This window comes from Polistes dominula, unplaced genomic scaffold, assembly GCF_049000335.1.
Source record: "Polistes dominula isolate Pdom_NZ unplaced genomic scaffold, Pdom_raw_medaka contig_33, whole genome shotgun sequence".
Lineage (NCBI taxonomy): Eukaryota > Metazoa > Arthropoda > Insecta > Hymenoptera > Vespidae > Polistes > Polistes dominula.
Genome location: NW_028300998.1, coordinates 4,040,138 through 4,059,241, shown reverse-complemented (window position 1 = coordinate 4,059,241; position 19,104 = coordinate 4,040,138). Strand labels below are relative to the sequence as shown.

General features: G+C 36.4%; 1 protein-coding gene and 1 long non-coding RNA gene across 3 annotated transcripts in view; both read left to right on the top strand.

The window, feature by feature from the left end:
- Positions 1-19,104, top strand: part of LOC149032231 (uncharacterized) — a 145,883-nt gene that overhangs the window by 48,266 nt on the left and 78,513 nt on the right. The window contains exon 2 of the long non-coding RNA XR_016176877.1: positions 6,740-6,764. This is a non-coding gene — a long non-coding RNA (uncharacterized LOC149032231). The remainder of the gene's footprint in view (positions 1-6,739; positions 6,765-19,104) is intronic.
- LOC107065735 (homeobox protein abdominal-A homolog) overlaps positions 8,425-19,104 on the top strand; it is a 28,195-nt gene continuing 17,515 nt past the window's right edge. For both annotated transcript variants that reach the window (XM_015319683.2, XM_089173461.1), the window contains exons 1-2: positions 8,425-9,677; positions 11,942-11,974. In XM_015319683.2, coding sequence (XP_015175169.1) covers positions 8,906-9,677; positions 11,942-11,974 — 805 coding nt within the window. In that variant the 5' untranslated portion in view covers positions 8,425-8,905. The remainder of the gene's footprint in view (positions 9,678-11,941; positions 11,975-19,104) is intronic.

The window sequence follows — 19,104 nt, the reverse complement described above, 5'->3', positions numbered from 1 at the left end:
ATCTAATTGTAAGTAGACATTATTTAAATTCCTCGTCTTTAACGAACGATCGCTAAACTAACATTAAATTAAAATTGTCACCGCTCTGGTGAGATTTTGAAGAACTAAGTGTCTCCGAAGGTATTCCCTGGATTTTCACGGAATCTACGGGGTAAGGGGGTAAGGTTAAGGGAAGATCTACCAATTGACTTCCGTTTAACCAGTCGGTTCTGCAGAGGGGTTGGACTAGCTTGTTGCATCTAAAGCTGCCGAGAATGTCGAAAAGTTGGGCCACCCTTCGGTAGATGACGCCACCACTACCCTGAATTTCTACAAATTTATAAGAGAACTTTGGGGAATGCTAATCATTTTATTTTCCATAACATCGGGATAAATTTGTGTAAATTTTATACAGAATTATGGAAGTGATTTCAATGAACAACCTGGGAAAATTTAATGTATTGAATAATGTTAAGAAAGTAACAAAAACCAACTAAAGCCAATTTCATAATCCTATTGAAACATAACGTAACTAAAAACAATGATATGTTACAACGATTAACATATACTAAACAAACGTAAGAAGCATCCATCAATAAATGGAATATTGATTTCCATCAAAAAGCAACCCTTCAATTTTTTCTTTATTTATCTCTAGTACTACTGAATTAGAATCTTGCAATTAATTTCGCTAGACTTGAAAATATTAATCAGTCTTATTAAAATTAATATCCATGATTTACATATCCCTTAAACACATAACAGATTTAAATTTCAATAGAAAGAAGATAATATGCAATTAATCACAAACGTTTAAATAGACGTTCGTGAAATGAATGAAATCAAAGATAACCAAACCGATGAATAAATTGGAGAGTGAAACAGTAAGAAAAGAGGGGTGGGGCGGGTGCAGGGGAATGGAATAAGAATAAAAGAAGGATTGTTCTATACAGCAAGCAATCGAAGAATCGGTTGGCCGATTTAACCGGCAGTTGGTGGTAAAAGTAAAGTGGGGGTGTACCCACGCGTGTGCACGCTTCCCAGCCGAGCATTTTATGTTTTGATGGCGCAATAAACCGCCGTAAAGCAGCAGTAAAACGCATCGAATCACAAGTCCGCTCACTCTGTATTCTCTCTTTCCCTCTTTCATTCTTTCACTCTTTTTCGTACTCCTTCCTCCCGCATTCGAAGTCGTTTAAGTGGGCCGCTCCATTCGCGGGACCGTCACTGTAGCCACACACTCCATTGCATGTCCCGTCTCCGGACCTTCCGCTACGTCATTACGTCACTAACGTCACTCTCGACGGTTATCACATGACCGACTCGATCTTGTCACGTGTTTCGCGCTCCTATCACTTTCAACGCATTCTTTTACTACGACTTAGTTGTTACTAGGACTTGTTTGTCCTTTGAAAGTATTTTCACTCTTTAGAACCCCCATAGCATTTCTAATCTGTCTACTTGAATTTTAGAAAATAAACTTTTTCGATCGCTTATACCTTCTTTTTTTTTTTTTAACTCTACAAGCTATATCTTACAATTAGTCTTTTTGTTTTTGTTTTGTTGTTTCTTTTTCATTATAATATGTAAACTTGCATTTTGCCCTCCAGTTATTTTTTTCACGTTCACCATGATGAAGAAATGTAGAAGCAATCATGAAGTTAATTAGAAGAACCAACGATTTTTGCCTTGGCAAAAGTGTCGAGACGAAGTAACGCTTAATGTTTATTACTTTAAGAAAAGCGTTCGTTGGCAGTAACTTTAACAACGACTTAATAACCACTTACGTTCCACGTACCTTCATTCTCGACGATCTTGCTTTCGAGAATTTGTGGTTATAACGATTACGTGATCGCGGTATTGTATCTATCGGTAAACGTAGTTGTATAAAAAAGAATAAATCAAAGACTCTTTCTTTTTCTCAGAATTTTTATTCTTTTTTTATTATTATTATCTCTCTAAATCTGTGTGATGTAAGCGTAATTATGATAAAAGTCTTTAAAAAAAAAAATTACTGCTTGCGTTATATTACAGTTATTTCTTATTAATATTAATAACTTGTAATTTCATTTCCCATCCACGGATACAAATTATGCATGGTCCTGGATGTTGAGTTAATCGATTTAATAGAACTTTAGAAAATAATAATGTATACCTATTAGTTAAAACAACTTGACAGTTATTTTCCATAACTTCAAACTTTTTTTTGTACATAACTGTAGTTAAAGGAGATGTGGACAGACGAAACGCGATGGGATTATATATTAACTGTGTCTCGTCGACGTATTGCAAATAATAATCTCTCTCTTCCCCTCCGCCGTTTAACAACTTCAAGATTTATCTTAAATTTGCAAATAACGCGCTAAAAATTTAGAAACTTTCCTTACAACCTACTTCCTTATTATCAAAATATTTATCATTTTTGTTTATTGAAAAGTTACATTTTAATATTATTATACTAATTTCCATATTAAATCATTTTATTATTAATAACGGTACACTTCGTAAAATGATAGAATTGTGAACAATTTTGTATAAATTTCTACAATTTTAGATACTTACCCACACATACCTCACAAGGTAAAAGGTGACATCCGTTTAAAACGAACTCGGTAGGTAACATAGATCGAAGTTCGTAGACCTTGACCTTAGTACGCACAGTATTTGTAATAATAAACGCTATTTAAATAATATTTTTCTTTTCGTTACAAGCAATTTGTTAAATTTTCGCTCTTAATGCTCTTTTCTTTTGACAAATTACGGGCAACAGTGAGAGATTAGATATAACTCGTATTTAAAGTTTAAAAAACTATGACAAATGTTTTTTTTAATCGTAACTTTATGTATTATTTGTCGTATATCCTTACAAAATAATGACTTCATATTTATCATGTTACTTATATCGCTAATAATAATACATATGTTAAAATAGATAAAATTTTATATTGGAAAAAATGTATTACATTTTGCATATATGTTTAAAAATAAAAAAAGAAAAAAAGAAAAAAAAAATAACTAAACAAAAATAATGAAAATGATTAGCCAAAGAAAGGATCTCATCGAGAAAAAAATGAAAAAGGATTAGCGAATTTCCATGATCCGTTCGAAGATGGCGCGGCAGGTGTCTCTACGAATTTCTGGGGTACCTCCCTTCTTCCAGTTCAAGTCAAAGAGACAAAAAGACGAGAGAAATCCTCGCGTGGATCAGACCACCGCCCAATGTCCCTTTTGGCCTTCTCTGGTCTCTTATTTCTTTTTTTCTCTCTCATTCTCCTCTGGAGGAATCACAAGAAGGGACGGAAATATCTCTCCAGGAAACGGATCGAAGAGTTCCCAAGTTGTTGGTGTTGTTCCAAAGCTGACTCGGTCGCTGGACCGTGGCATGTTTTTTATCTGGACCGCATCTTTTTAAGAGAACGCGAGGAGAACCTTCGAGAATATGTACTTTCCATCTTTTTCAATCTTAACGTCTTTGAGAAAAGTACAACACGACAGCCGATTTACACCCCGTCGCGTTGTGTCGCTGTTAGAAGAGTTGTCTCTACGGTCTCACGTCTTTCTTCGTGGTGTTGGTAATAAAGAAAAAGAGCTTTCGCGTAACTGGAACAGACACTGTGATCCACGAACGAACGTTGATATAATTAAACTGGTCCACTGGTATGGCGCGAACCAGTTTCCGAGGATTTTGTGCTCGAAAATTCTCTCTCTCTCTCTATCTTTATCTCTCTCTTTCTCATTTTCTCTCTTTCTCTCTCTCTGTTTTGACTCTGGGGTTTCAAGCGATTATGTTTCTCGTGTATGAATACCGTCCTACTAGCAGCTGCTCGTGAATCACGAAAGCGACTTTGCGAAATTTGTTTAACGTTGCGTCGTTACCGTTGTGGTTAACTCTCACGTGCCTGCCCCTTGTGACCGCTTTGCCGTTGGATTACACGAAATGATTTCACAATCTTTGTATATCTAAATTATTTTATTCATTAATGTCATACAGTCTTTTTATTTTATAATTAGTAACTAATTATACAATTATACAAGTTAGTTTATTCAAACGAATAATTTAGATATTAGCTACAGATAAAATATGTATTCCCGGATCTTTGGAATGAAAATGAAAGAAAAATAAATAGTAAAAAAAAAGCTGTTTTTCCAATTTTTATTAAGACGTTTAGCCGACGGTCGGAATAATTAATAAATGTATCGTTTCTTTTATCCGCTGAAAGAAATATATGACGTTTCTTTTTCTTTATTTTAATTTTTTTTTCATTTCTAAAAAGTTCTAAGTCATTGTGCATTGCGTAGTCGTGATCTATCCATCTTGACGTGGCTAACACCATACGCCTACGTGAGGAGATAGGAAAGCGTGAGTAGAATTAGCAAAACTCTATTGGAATGATCTATCGATCCCAAAACTGCCACTTCGTGTGGGAAGGTAGTAGAAAAGCTCGGGTTCATCGACGATCGACATGGGTGGCGATAAGCGCCATCAATAAGATCTCCTTAGGGTATCGTAATAGTCGTTTGTTACATACACAAGACATTTCCTTTTTTTTCTATATTCTACAAACCTTATTATTTTATTATAATAAATTACTAACTGTAATAGATCTCTATATGTTATTCCTTATAACTTGAAGAATAAACAAAATGAAAGATCCTTGAAGAAAATTCGAAATTCCTTCTGTTATTTCCAATCGACTGGATAACAGATGTCCTTGAAATCCATGTATTATAGGGTGCTACGAAATGGAGAAGAAGGAAGGAGAACGCTATTTATGATCTTCATAATTCTATACCCTGAACTCTTTCACAATGAAACACAAGTCGTAAACTAAAATTAGAATAAAAATCGTATCCTTGAATTATATGAAAGGGGAATTTTAGTGAATATTTTTGAACGATTATTTTTTATAAAAATATCGGTTGATAAACTATAACATATACCTATCTGTAAAATAAAAAAAAAACGATTTATTATCAAATACATAGATATACGATTATTCTAATAAACAACATGATCGAAATCTTTTCGTGGTAATAAAAAGGGTGGATAAGAAAAATTCCGCTTTTTTTTTTTTTTTTAAATCATCGTGAACAAAAATTTAAAACGTAAAGATAAATAAAGGTTGAATAGAAGGAAAGAACTCGATAGATTAAAATCTTTTGTTCGTGGTAAGAGAGAGAGGATCATCTATTATCATAAATTATATGTTCTTCATCGTGATTTAACAAGAATCGTTTCGACGCCTCGATGAAACAACAATGGAGAACATTTATTTTCTTCTACTTTTCTACTTGGTGTCTAACATTGAATGTTATACGAAACACAAGCGGTATATCAAAGGATGGATACAATTTCCCGCGGTGCCTAGAAAAGTCAAAAAAATACAAAACATTCGTCTTCGTAGATTAAATTTTCAGACAGAGGATACTTCTTCTCTCATATTTGGAAAAAAATTCTTCCCCTTCTCTCTGTTGTCTCGTTGGTACCTGAGGACCACGCCTTTTCTGAATGTAGTTCATCGTTTCTTCTCTCCAAAGCTTCCATTCAAATCTTCATATATGGAAATCAAGTTTTTTTTTTAACAATCCTATAAAACATATCAATAATTTTTATTATTTAATGTTTAATGTATAACAACAAAATTATGCAAATATTCTTCAATCCTTTGTGGTTACATTTAATTACAAAAAATTGTTCATCGAAAAAACATTTGATTATTTTGATTAAACATATTTTATTTTAATATTTATACATTTTAATGAACTATTACTATGACAAATAAAATATTAATTTTGTTCAGAATTATATTATGCGTTATTTTGTTTATTTGCATCTTTTAACACGATTACGTGTGGCTTTAAGTTAGCGAATATATTTTTTTTTTAAATAGAGATCATTCAAAAACATCAAAAATATTTGATGGATAATTTGAGTGAATTTCTATCATGTGTTTGTAAAAAGTGATTTACGTTAGAATTTAAGAACGTACACGTGGAGTTAAAGCAGAAATGTTTGCTCTACACATGCGTTTTCTACGTAGGAAAAATTAATATTTTTGAGTTTTTTCGCATATGTGTATTAAAAGTACGTGTTTATTAATAAATATTATATTTAAACGAATATGAATATTTTTCATATAGAGTTGATAAATTAACATACATTAAAATGCTCAAACAATTGTTTTATCTGAGTTCTTCTTGACTGAATGGGAATATTTATTTGTTTGAGATAGGTATATGTGAACAGATTGCTTTAGCAAATATTCATTCATGAAAATTTACCAATAAAAATATTTATATATGCATGTGTGTGGAGCCTGGGTGAGATGAAAGAAGAGAAAGGAGTTATCTTTTTTAAATTTCCCTACTGAAAAATTTAGTATCATAAGTATTCTACAATGAAAAAAGTGTTTTCAGTAATTCTACAGATTTTGTACATATTAAAAAAAAATGTTAAATATAATTTGAATAATCATGTGTTACTTCGATTTTACATAAAAAAAAAAAAACTTATTATCGTTGTACGAGAAGAAGTATTAAAATATCTACAATCTAATATTAATTATATCAATCAACTTACTAATCAACATACTTTTAAATGTTATATTTTTATTTAGACTTTAATAAAGAATAATAATTTTATTAATTAAGTACTTACATGTTCCTTACATTTAATCGTAGAATAAAATATTTCTTTTTTCCTCCACAAAAGATGATTAGAAGCAGATTAGAAATATTAACGTCAGTTATTTTGTTTCAGATTCGATGGATCCGGTTAGACAAGGGTAAGTAACCAGAACCTATTTACCTAGGAATTTCTTAACATAACGATCGCGTTTCTAAGACTAGTCTTAGGACTGGTATCGTGAATAGCAACGATAAAGCATAGCTAAGTTGGCGTTGTAACGATTTTTATGATAATTTGTCTCGGTGGATTGACGCCGTCGAAAAAGAACAGCTAGCCAGCCAGCCATCTATCGGTCGGTAGGCTGAAAGTCTAGATACTTGAAATTTATCTAGAAAATGGGGTGTGTAAAATGGGCTGTCCATCGTAAGGAACGTCAAAACCGGCTAAGACTTTTCCCGCCCTTGTGTCTTTCAACCCTCCGAATGCGTACCCTCTCCCTTATTCTTTTCCTTTTACCGCACGCCCCTTTCTTCTCCATTACCTCGTACTTTCCACTTTTCTCTCAAAGACCACCAAGATACCTGGATGAACCTAACCTTTCACATAAGAATATCTAATGGGTACATAAGTATTACTAGTTATGCTGAACGAATTCGATACTATTATTCGTTGGTCTCTCCGTCGGCAAAAACAACCAATAGGATTAATCTTTAAGAAACGAAAAGCAATTATTTTTCCGAGAGATACGTTCGAACGTTCCACTATCGCGAGGTATGAAGAGTTTCAACGAGTTTAAAGTAGTCGATAGATAGGATGCAGAAGAAAACGAACGATTTCTCAATACGGAGGAGAGAGGAAGAAATGATGGAGTTGCTACACCGACGATTCGCGATTACGCTTCGCAACATACAAAAGCGAGAAAGACGATCTCAGAGAGATAGACACATAGAGAGAAAGAGAAAGAGAGATGGAGAAAGAAAGAGAAAGAGAAAAAGAAAGAGAAAGAGAGATCTCTGAGGGAGGCAACGAGCGACTCGCAGAGTAGTCGCTCGTCGAAAGGAGCGGACCGTCGGCTGAGCAGATCGTGCAAGGTATAAGCTCTCTCTCGAAACATACACACACATGTATGTTCTTGTACACATATCCACATATTCATATATACTTACGTGAAGAGATAGACGAAGAAACATACATAGACACACACACAAATAAAAAGCCAGAGAGAAGATCGGAGAGAGGCGAACCTTGCTACAAGAAGGAGCAAGTGAGAAAGAGAAAACGTGGTAGAAGGAGATAAAATGAGAAAGAGATAGAAAGAGAAGAGAAAGAGAGAGAAAGAGCCATTCATCTTGGCGCGCCTAGCCTGCGCCGGATTGGCGGGGCTCGGTAAAGAGCGCGCGTCGATTGGCCGGCAGTGTTTACCAGCTGGTGCCCCCGGCAGCCGGCGCTCCACGCTCGACCGTCGAAGAGAGGGGGGCAGAACGCGGAGAGACAAGCGGCGCCATTATTGTAAGGGGTTACATTTAGCTGGCCGTGGGTTGTAGTACGCGGCGTTCGGTATAGGGGGCTATAGTACCTTCATGCATGGCCCATAAAGGATTCGTCGACTATCCGAGAAGTACGCAAGAAACGGCTTCTAACACCTGACAGAGGGGCCACGGCTCTTCTCTTCTCTCTCTCCTCGCAGTGGTGCGCCGTTCCATCGGCTGCTGGCTGCCATCGTCGCTACCGTCGCTGCCGTCGCTGCCGTCGTCGTCGTCGTCGTCGTCGTCGTCGTCGTCGCCGCGATTGTCATTGTCATCGGGCCTGCCAATTTCGTGAACGAGAAGAGTGAACGCGCGCGCAAACGAGTTAGTTAATATCTCGAGAATGGATCGACGGTGAGATGATGATCGGTTCGCAATAGTCGTGATCGATCTTTACTCGCGCGCGCTAATCGCGATTTTTATTATCTAATTATAGTCTAATACTTGTGACAAGGAAAAGAAATGTGTTGGCTTTTTGGCTAAGTGGCGATAGGTAGATGTGAAGGATAGTCTTAGAGGGAAGAGAAGAAGAAGAAGAAGAAGATAAAGAAGCATATTTAATAGAATAAAAGAGTGAAGGAGAATAAATAAGAGGAAGAGGAAGATTAAAGAAGTAAAAGCAATGAGGAGGGAGCCGCCGGCGAGGAGGACGGCACGCGGTTGCCGGCGTTGAGGACGTCGCTGAGGACGTCGGTTGACGTCCGAGCGAAGGCCGACGCCGGACGAGGAGGGATCGCGGCGATAGGGCTCGATCGCTCATCGGCCGGGCGATATGAGTTCGAAATTCATAATCGATAGTATGCTACCAAAGTATCACCACCAGTTCCATCACCAACAACTGTTCACTAGCACGAATCCCGGTACGATCCAGGCGTGTACCGCTGCGAGCAGTCCGGCGAGCGCGGCTGCGAGCTTAGAATCAAGCCTATCCGCGGCTGCGGTCGCGGCCGCGGCAGTAAATTACGCACAGCAACACAATTCGCCGAGTCCGACGGGCTCGAGCCCTCAACACTCGGGTAGTTCGGCCTCGACCTCGCCGGCGGCCCGCACCACATCAAGCATGTATCCTTACGTTTCGGCAGCAGCCGCGCACCATCATCACCAGCAACAGCAAGCGGTCGCGGCGGCCGCGTTCGGTGCGACCTCCAGCATGGTACCTGGGTTCGGTTCGAGCGCGGCCGCAGCCTCGAGCGCTGCCCTCGCCGCGGCAGCGGCCGTCGATGCCGCGACAGCAGGTGACAAATCTTGCCGATATACCGCCAACCTTGCTGGCAATGTCGCACCCACATCGGCTGACCCGATGGTCAACTACACCCTCGGCCATCATCATCAAAACGGTGCTACTCCTGGTAGCCTCGTCTCTTCCGCCTCAGCTTCCTCTGCCGTCTCAGCCGCATCCGCATCTATGGCCGCGGCGGCACAATTCTATCACCAGGCTGCCGCGGCCTCGGCTGTTGTCGACCCTCTCACCTCCTGCCAGCAGCCTACCACCGGTCAGCCTGGTATTTCGGACATTCCTCGCTATCCCTGGATGTCCATCACGGGTGAGTACCTTACCTTTTTTTATCCTTAGATTTTCTATTTTCTACTATGTTTACAAATTTACTCTTTTACAATCTTGACTAATTAATTTTTCAAATGTATAATATCGTAATCAAAATAAAATATTATCCGTGTCTACCTCGTGACACGATGTTGCACGTTTCAAAGATAGCTTTGCCTTGCTCTACACTTCTGTTTTTTTCTTTTCTATAATGAAACTTGGTAAATTCTAGCTCACGCCGAGGCGATAACTCCTATTGTTTAACGAGAAACTTATTCTGTTCGTGTCGTACATAATGCATTATCCGTGTACCACCTTCGACGATACTTCTTCGTTAATTTATTAGCTCGAACAAAGTATCGATGTCGTGTTTTTGCGTCGCTAATGTTACTCAAGCGTGCACCTTTGTAAACTCGTGCAAAAAATATGTCTTTTCTTATTTCTTATCTATCATTGTTCCTTGAACATTCTCTTAACAGATAAACATTTTAACTGTTTAGAATATTTCACTGTTTTACTTAATTCAATCGATCCTGAAGTCGAATATTGTTGTTATTATATTTTTGAATATTCATTAAGCTATGGATAAATTTCTTCTCCTTAAAATTATCAAATTTATAACTTAGATTTGCAAATGCGATAATGCAACGCGTGTTCATTAAGTCATGAATTTCGTAAGATTCATTAATATTCCAAAATTATACAACTTTCACAAATATCAAATTATTTTCATATTTTTCTTCATAAAGAGACAAATGGTAATAATATAAGGTAAAGAGTAATTAAAACGGTATCTGCCTACCTTTAAATATACTTCAATTGAGATGTAATCGTAGGGTATATAAATTATTAGACAGAGTTTGTTTCCTGTCGCTGTTTTAAAATAGCGTAACGATTGGATGTTAATCTTTTGAATTTTGTCTTGCCAATTGACCGTCCAATCATCGAATATATTCGTCTGAGTATTCATTTCGTGCCAAACATTTAAAGATCACCAGCTATAATGATGATTACTTGATTACCGAATGTAAACTTGTTGATAATAAATTCAGTGACAAAAAAATATTAATAAATTAATATTTCTTCTAGTAATTGTATATAAGTATCATGCTTAACATTTAAATGAATAAACATACTATATGAATAAAAGTTATTTCCGTTTTAAACTCATTGGTATACAAATTTTGTGATCAGTATTCTTTTTTTTTTTTTAATTGTTTCCGTAATTAAATTAAATGCAATATTTCCATCTGTCAATATATATGTGGGTTATAAATAACCTTATCATATAAAAAATTCTTTTCAATATTCATCTTTATTCAAAAACAAAAAATAATTGCAAAAAATCAGATTATTATGACCTGATCAATTAGATTCAATATAGATTATACAAAATAATCAACTATAATTTCATAGAATTTTAATTGCCATAATGTAGAGATATAGAACGAAAAAGATAACAATAAGAGAGAAAGAAAGGAATGCGCGGAAAAAAATGTCGTCATCGTAATCGTGGTCGCGCCGGGGGCGTAATCCGGTGCCGCTTAAATTGAATCGGGAGACAAAAAGGATTACGGGAGATGTGCTTTAGCAATGCCGATCCTTCCTTTAATCCTTCCCCCCCCTGCCACCTCAAATTATTGCGAGCTTTGTGCGTCTCACTGCTAAGAGTTTCCTAACTTTCTAATTGCATCTTGTTGGAGCAGCAAAACATATGAGACGTCGAAAGCCCCCTTCTGTCCCACCTTTCCCTTTTCCTATTCTTCTCTCTCTCTCTCTCTCTCTCTCTCTCTCTCACTTTATTTCTCTTTCTCTTACGCTTGCATCTCTCTGTCGGCTTAAGTCTCTTAACTCTCAACGTTGTATATATCTATTTACTTATATACTTACATTTGTGTCTTATGAACGCGAGCATCCGCTAAAAAGTTCGACGAACGTGAATATCTTTCTCTCTCTTTCTTTCTCTTTTTAAGAATAAAGAAACCTTGACTTGCTTTAGCTTCGTTTATCTTTATCTTTTTCTCTTTCTCTTTCTCTTTCTCTTTCTCTTTCTCTTTCTCTTTCTCTTTCTCTTTCTCTTTCTCTTTCTCTTTCTCTTTCTCTTTCTCTTTCTTATTCGAAAACGACACTCGCAGAATGTTCTGGGAACGTTGTCGCCCGATGAAAATATCGTAACATAATTTACAAGGATGTCGAGTCTTTTAATCAGCGGATGCTCACGACTTTCGAGTACGTCTCTATAATGATATTTTTGTTGTTTTGCAGATTGGATGAGTCCCTTTGACAGAGTCGTATGTGGTGAGTAAAGTTCCTTCCTCTTTTTATCTTAAGATCGCTCATATTTATTCCGCATTTCTCTCGTTAATTAGAATCGTAACGTAGTACGTTATACGACCGAGGAGATTCCGCTAAAAATATATTTGCAAGAGCTACCGGGTTTCAATAAAATAATACATAGTATTCTTACGTATACACATACTATGTCTACGTACCTCCTTACCTATACTACATACATACTTATGTGCATATATACATACGTCGGAAATACGCGACAAAAGGGTTCTCAAACGATATCGTTATTAGGGGAAAGCTTACGAGAAGTCGCGTATAAGGATTTCTCTTCCTTGCGCAGGACGCCCTCATACAGTTACATATGGTAAGCATATTTTTCTTCCCTGATTTCTATTCACAGGGACTTACCCTCTATCTCGTGTATATTTTCCAAGCTTAAATTACAAAAAATCTTTTTCTTTTAGTTCAAAGTTCAACGACGCGACGACGACAGTGTTTTTAGCATACAATGCCCCTATCTAGTTAGCAATTAAAAATTATTACTACATCTATTGATATAAAGTTATGGTTATTAATTATCAAACTATGTTCAACGTATTTATTAGAATAGTTTTTCAAATGCAAATTAATCGAAATTTATGAAACTCACGAAGAATACTAACAAGTTTACATTTACGTACTTAGTAACCATTTGCATTGTCTAATCTTTAGAGAAATGAAAAGGCTCGCCTACGTAACTACTACGTAATATATGTGGGATCTTTTGAACGCGTCAAGAGCAAGGTCATGGTTTGGGAACGTTCACGTGAGTCGTACTACCGGCCGCACGCGCGAAGTTGTATCCTATTCATTTATGATACTTGTGCATGCAAGAAGGACATGTATACGGCCAACTACACCTGTCGTCACTGTGATAATGTTGCTGGCAAATAATCCGGCGCCTATCTTTTATAGAGCCACTTACGGCCATACAATGGCGTAGTAAATAGCGATTAGATAAAATTAAAACTTCAAACACTTTTTATTTTATTATCTCGGTTTGTTTACGCTCACCGGTTAATAATTTCAAACGGACCTCGTACTCCCGGATTCTGAATCCATGGTCAAGCCTATCGTTTCTGTCGGAGGAGAAAGGCTTAGCTAATATTTTTCTTTCCTATTCGATAATATTTACAAGATCACTAAAGCTAACACCGGCCGAGTTATATATGCACATATGTAAGTATCTATAGTATGTAAGTATGTATAGCATGTATGCAAAGCATGCATATACGTTCTGCTGAATTCGCAATATCTCTTCTTTTTCAAAGATTATGATAACTCCTAAAGAAATATCTTTAATGATGAATTGCTAAATATTATTATCGTAATAGAATTTGTTCATACACATTTTTATTATAATGAATAAAATTAGATAGATAATTTTAAGTTTCTTAGAAAGTTAAGATAGATGTCCTAGATCAATAAGATGAATTATTTATTATTCTCGAGAAAACAAACGTATTTTTCACGTAACTTCCTTACTTACCAACATAAAACGTTTATGAAGGAAGAGTGAAAAAATTGTTAAGTGGAAATCTCACGAGCCCGTTTCGCTCACTTTCAACGATGCGTTTATATTACTCGAGCCAAGCTTAGGGCCGAGTAGACTGTTAAAGAGAGGAAAGAAGTAGAGGGAAACGATGACGGCGTGACGAGGAGTGGGCGTAGATCGTGCTCATAAAATCATTACCTATCATCCTTTACACTTTTATGGAGCGAACCCGATCTTCGTTAGTCGTTCCAACGAGGCCGCAATGCGAAAACTCTACAATCTGACTTCTTTATAGTCGTTGAAAGAATGTAATCGAATTACACCGATTATTACATTACGGCCTCTTGAGAATTTTTCAGATTTGCCACTTTTAAAATACTTCAATTAATCCTTCTTCCTCTCTTTTACTCTTCGTTAATACTAATCATGTAAATGTCTTCCCCTCTCAAATCTTTCAAATTTACAATAAACAAATATACATAAAGATATATCAACAACAAAAACAGAATACATATATATTTATAACATTCGATAAATGTATACCTACCTTAACCCTAGTGGTCATAATTATCGACCACATGTCGATCCGTCGTCGTGAAGAAACAATTTTCTAACCGGCCTCGAGAAATTGTAGTAGATATATCATTGATATGGCAAGTTATAACCGGAGGAAAAGTTTTCTCCTTCAGGCGCACGTACGAACTGGGAAAGATGGGCCATCCATCCGGAATTCGTCCCACGAAGCGTACTTCGAACGAAATTGCAATAGGTGTCATACTTTTTGAGGGAATATTCGATGGCGCCTTCGATGCAGAAAGAAAGCAAGAAAGAAAGGAGAGTAAGAAAGATAAAGAGGGAGAAACGTAGTTGAAGCGACGGCGCTAAGAGTGACTATGGTGGAGGAAAAGAGAAAGAAGGGGTAGCATTGGTGGAGGATGGGAAAGGTGGAGAAGAGGTCCAGGTAGGGGAGGAACAAGCAGGAACGATGAAATGGGATAATACCGACGCTGCAGGACGCGGCAGCCATCATCGAATGCTAATGAGGGGTTGCCGGCTCTCGGGGCGGAGGATTCAGCTCGTACAACGACGCAGCTTCGGTCTGATTATAAATTATACATTATCTCGCGCTAACCTTCTCTGTACACACCGAAATCCAACTAGGCGTACGCGTTTCGTTACTATCGCGTGAACACCCCGTGACCAGCAACCCTGTTTTACCCTCTCGGAAAACTACGACAATCCTGAACTCATGAAAACGAGTTTTGTGATCGTTTCGAACGTCGACGCCTTTTTCCTCTGTTCTACCCGAACATTACTTCGACTTTCTTCCTACGCGTTTTTTCCCTTTTCTTTTATCCTTTTTTTTAAGGTTTCATTCTCTTCACCGTTCCTTTCAAAAGAATAAAAACCGTTCGACCTGAAACGACGTTAGCTTGATCTAACTCATGGAGAAAATTATTGAGTATTTCGAAGGACGAAGAGGAAGGGTAAAAAAGGGGTATAAGGGAGAGGTGAAAAGGATCGGGGAATGGAATCGTGAAGAGATACGAAGGGTATGGAAGAAAAGGCAGGTCAGAAAGAAAAACAGAGAAAAAGAGAAAGTGTGAATGTTTTTGTATGAGTGAGAGATAAAGTGAGAGAAAGAGATAGATAGAAAGAGAAAGAGAGAGAGAGAATCGTGTTGTCACAGAGATTATTGAAACTGCAGTTTTATGGGCCTTAAAAGCAGTTTAATTGCCGTTATATAAGTGTTTATGCGCTGCTAGCTTTGGCCTCCGCCTGCGCCACCCCAAACGTTTATTTTATGGTCATACGGCGCAGCGCGTACCCCGTTTTGTCGCGTGCCGAAAGCATCATACCAGTCAAATCCCCAGGACGACCGGTCGATTCTAAACGTCACCGTACGTTTACACTTTCCTGCACCTCCTCGCAAAGGCCGCCTTACTTTTATCTCCTCTACCTTAAACCGGGCTTTTCAACGCAGCATCCTCTCTACGTAGGCAGCCTGCTATCGTTGAGAATCGCGTGCCCAACCGATCTCGCTGGGCCCCAACTTATTTTATCGCTTCCCATTCGTGCTCCAATACGAACGGAACTGGAGCCTGTGCTTGCTCCTGTAATTCCCGAAATTCGATATTAATGGACGTAAGTGCAAATTTAATGAAGCGCTACCTATTCGACCTGAATATCTTTACTATCTTTGCCGACGGTTGCTGCATTTTTATCCTTTTCTTACTAAAATCCAAATTTTTGAATGATTCTATTAGATTACGATGATGAGAAAAAAGTAAATTGAATTTCATTATTATGTTTTCTTTTTCTTTTTACTTGTTTTATATTTGCTGTTTTAATTTTACTCATCGTCATAATAGCAACGTTCAAAAATATATTTCTCTAATATGTTTTTATTTTTAAAAATATATATCTAATATATTCTAAATTAGATTGATTAAAAAAAAGAATGAAAATAATAAGGAAAAAGAATTAAGGCTTATGTACACGAAATTAAATAAAATTAATTTGATATTTAACATTAACTATTATCTAAACGCGAAATGTATAAGTGTATGTCGCAATGTTTCTCAGGGTCATGGTAAGTCTAACAGGGAATCGTTTCACTTCGAGGCACGTCCCGTTCGCGACGACAGAATCCACGAAAAAGTTTCTACGAGATGTTCACATAAGTATGCAACCGATGTACTTTACCTGCATAACGATAATATGCATATATGCAAACGGTCAAGAGAGAAGTATCGTGGACATTTGTATAGGGCACTCGTAGGAATGGCGCAATGACACGTGCAGCTGCATCTCGAGTTTCGTCGATAACATTACAAAATAGCTTAGGGGTCGTTCCACTTAAAAGTACTCTTTCTCTCTCGTATTTCATCGGACACGAGATCGCTATTTTATTTTTGTGTCTATTTTCATTATATTTATTTTATTATTACACCTTACGAAATATAATTTTCACTTTCCTGCTTTTTTAACAAGAGACCAAAACTCGTATAAACGGCCTACAACAGGATGCTCCAAGGAAACTTCCTAACTTTCTTTTTCCTTTTTTCTTTTTTCAAACACTTTCGTTTTTTGTCTGTTTCTTTTTGTTCTATTCTGTCTCTCGATACCAACAGCGAAGAGAAAAGAAACGATACCCTTTTACGAGAAAAAAAAAATCTCGACTTTTTTAAGGAATAGCTGAGTTTTTTAAGGAATAGTTGAGTTTTTTACGAAACTTTCACCCTATCTTTTTTGTCACGTATCTCGTCATGGCTGATTCTGAATAGTCGAAAGTCAAGTTTACCTGATCAAAGGATCGAAGCGTGTAAATCACCGATGCTTTTTTAGTATCTTGACAAAGTGAAAGTAAAGGCTTCGTTTGTTTGGCCATGACTCTCTGGAAAATAAAAAAAAAATGTGTGTCTTTAGGTTTAGTTACATCTGATGGGGGCGGTGAAGGGGAAGAAATTCAATATGTTATATGAATTTTATCACGAAGATTTTAATAATTATCATATATACTAGTTAATATTATTAAAGAAGTATTATATATATATATGACTACTTTAAATATTAATTAAATTTTAATAAACGAATGAATATTTTTATTTGTCAACATGAATTTCTGTTTAATTTGATAAGATCACGATTCATCGGACAACGACATTCCTACAATGAAATTTCGTATTTGAAAACATTACATATAAATGGAACTATTACTCAAATAAATTTTAACGATTCCTATATTATTATTAATTAATTTTTTAACTCGTCAAGTAAGTTTTGCATCGTGTTCATTAATGTTACTGGCTTATCTTTTAAGCGCGATAAATAAATAGTAGATTCTTTGAAAGAAAAAAATATTTCACAGGGTATTTAAATAAATTCCTTTAAACTTGTATGCATTTATGTACAACATTATAAGTCGAAAGTAGTCTTTATCAAAAGCCATGAAATTAATAAAAAATAAAGGGAATGAGAGAGTGAGAGTGATAGAAAGAGAAAGAGAGAGACAGAGAGAGAGAGAGAGAGAGAGAAAAAGAGAAATAGCATCGTCGTCCATCGGAAGTAATCGTTTGAGTTTTTTACGACGTGCCAGATTTACCGATATCCTCGTAAATTTCTACTAATGCCGTCGTATCGTTTCGCTGCCGTATAAACAAAACGCATACTACCGATTGGTTGTTCTTTTCCTATTACCAAACGATAAACTCATCTTATATTCTTGATACATTTTAAGATGATGACGTAACGAGCGTAAATGGTGGCTTAACGAAGTAGTACAATTTTGAAAGAACTTTTAAGTACGAAAATAGAATACGATGTGAAAAAAAGGATAGTCATAAAATTTAGAAAAGAAAAATACATTTCTTAATTACCCCAACGTACATCTATAAAGAATGCTCTTAGCCGATCAAAGCGTATCGCGAAAGTACTTCGATAAAACGTAACGTTGACCGCTTCATCGTCTCGAGTATTTTTTAAACAACAGCCAGATAGGATAGAAAAGTTATTTCGACTCAACGAACGTACGAACGACGAACAAACTATATATATAGTTTATGTTTATCAAGCGCTAAAAGAAATTAGATTTGTGGTCTTAATCTTTTGTTCTAGTATGAAGCACGTGCGATCTTAACCGATAAGCAGTCTTTGTGATCGTTCGAGTTTTAATTTAGAGAGGCAACCATTAACCTTAATGAACTGATTACCAAGGGAGCTTGACTAAGTGGTATATATATATAATATATACATAAATGCATAGGTATGTAGGTATTTATTTAAGTAGATATAGAATAGTTGCCGACTCTTGCCAAAGCTTTGAAATATCGAAATGTACGTTTACACGGATGAGGAGCCCCCCATCTGTTTGCCTGCGTACCCAGCTAATTATTACCGGATGGTATAATTTATCGCAATTATACCATCACTTTTATCCCGGAATCTCGTTTCTTCTTTTTCATTGCATTCGATTCCATATAAGGTTAACCCGTTCTTTTCATTCGCGTTACCTTTACTTTTCGATCGAGTTTAAAGTCCTGTTCGCGTAGCCTTCGTTCTATTAATTTACTCGACTCGCCATTTCCCTCGGAAATATCGAATGAATTGTAAGATCTTTGCTGTTAAATTATAATATGTTCGTTATACGATAGGTAGGTAGGTATATTGGCGTTCGAAATCGCGGATTTCAATTAAAATAATCGATTCTCCAAGTCGTGTAATAAGCAAAATGAAATCTATCTGAAATAAGAACGAAGCACGTGCGAAACGCGATTGCAAATTCTTACATATTGGTCGGATACGCCTACTTTCTATGCTACTGTATTTAGTCCTATTATCCGAAGATCCTTATCAAAAGATTTTCATTGATTTTAAATAATTCGTTAAATCATTTGACTCAACAGACGTGGGAATATTTATTCTATAATCGTTAATTTTAACTTAACTATTAATTGCAATTCTCTGTATACCATAAACAAATAACTTTTTACATTCTCCATTGTTCACTCAATCTATACGATGTTGCAATGTTAAAAAATTTACATACACGAGAAATATCGTATATTACTTATTTGATAACCAAATATAAATACAATATACT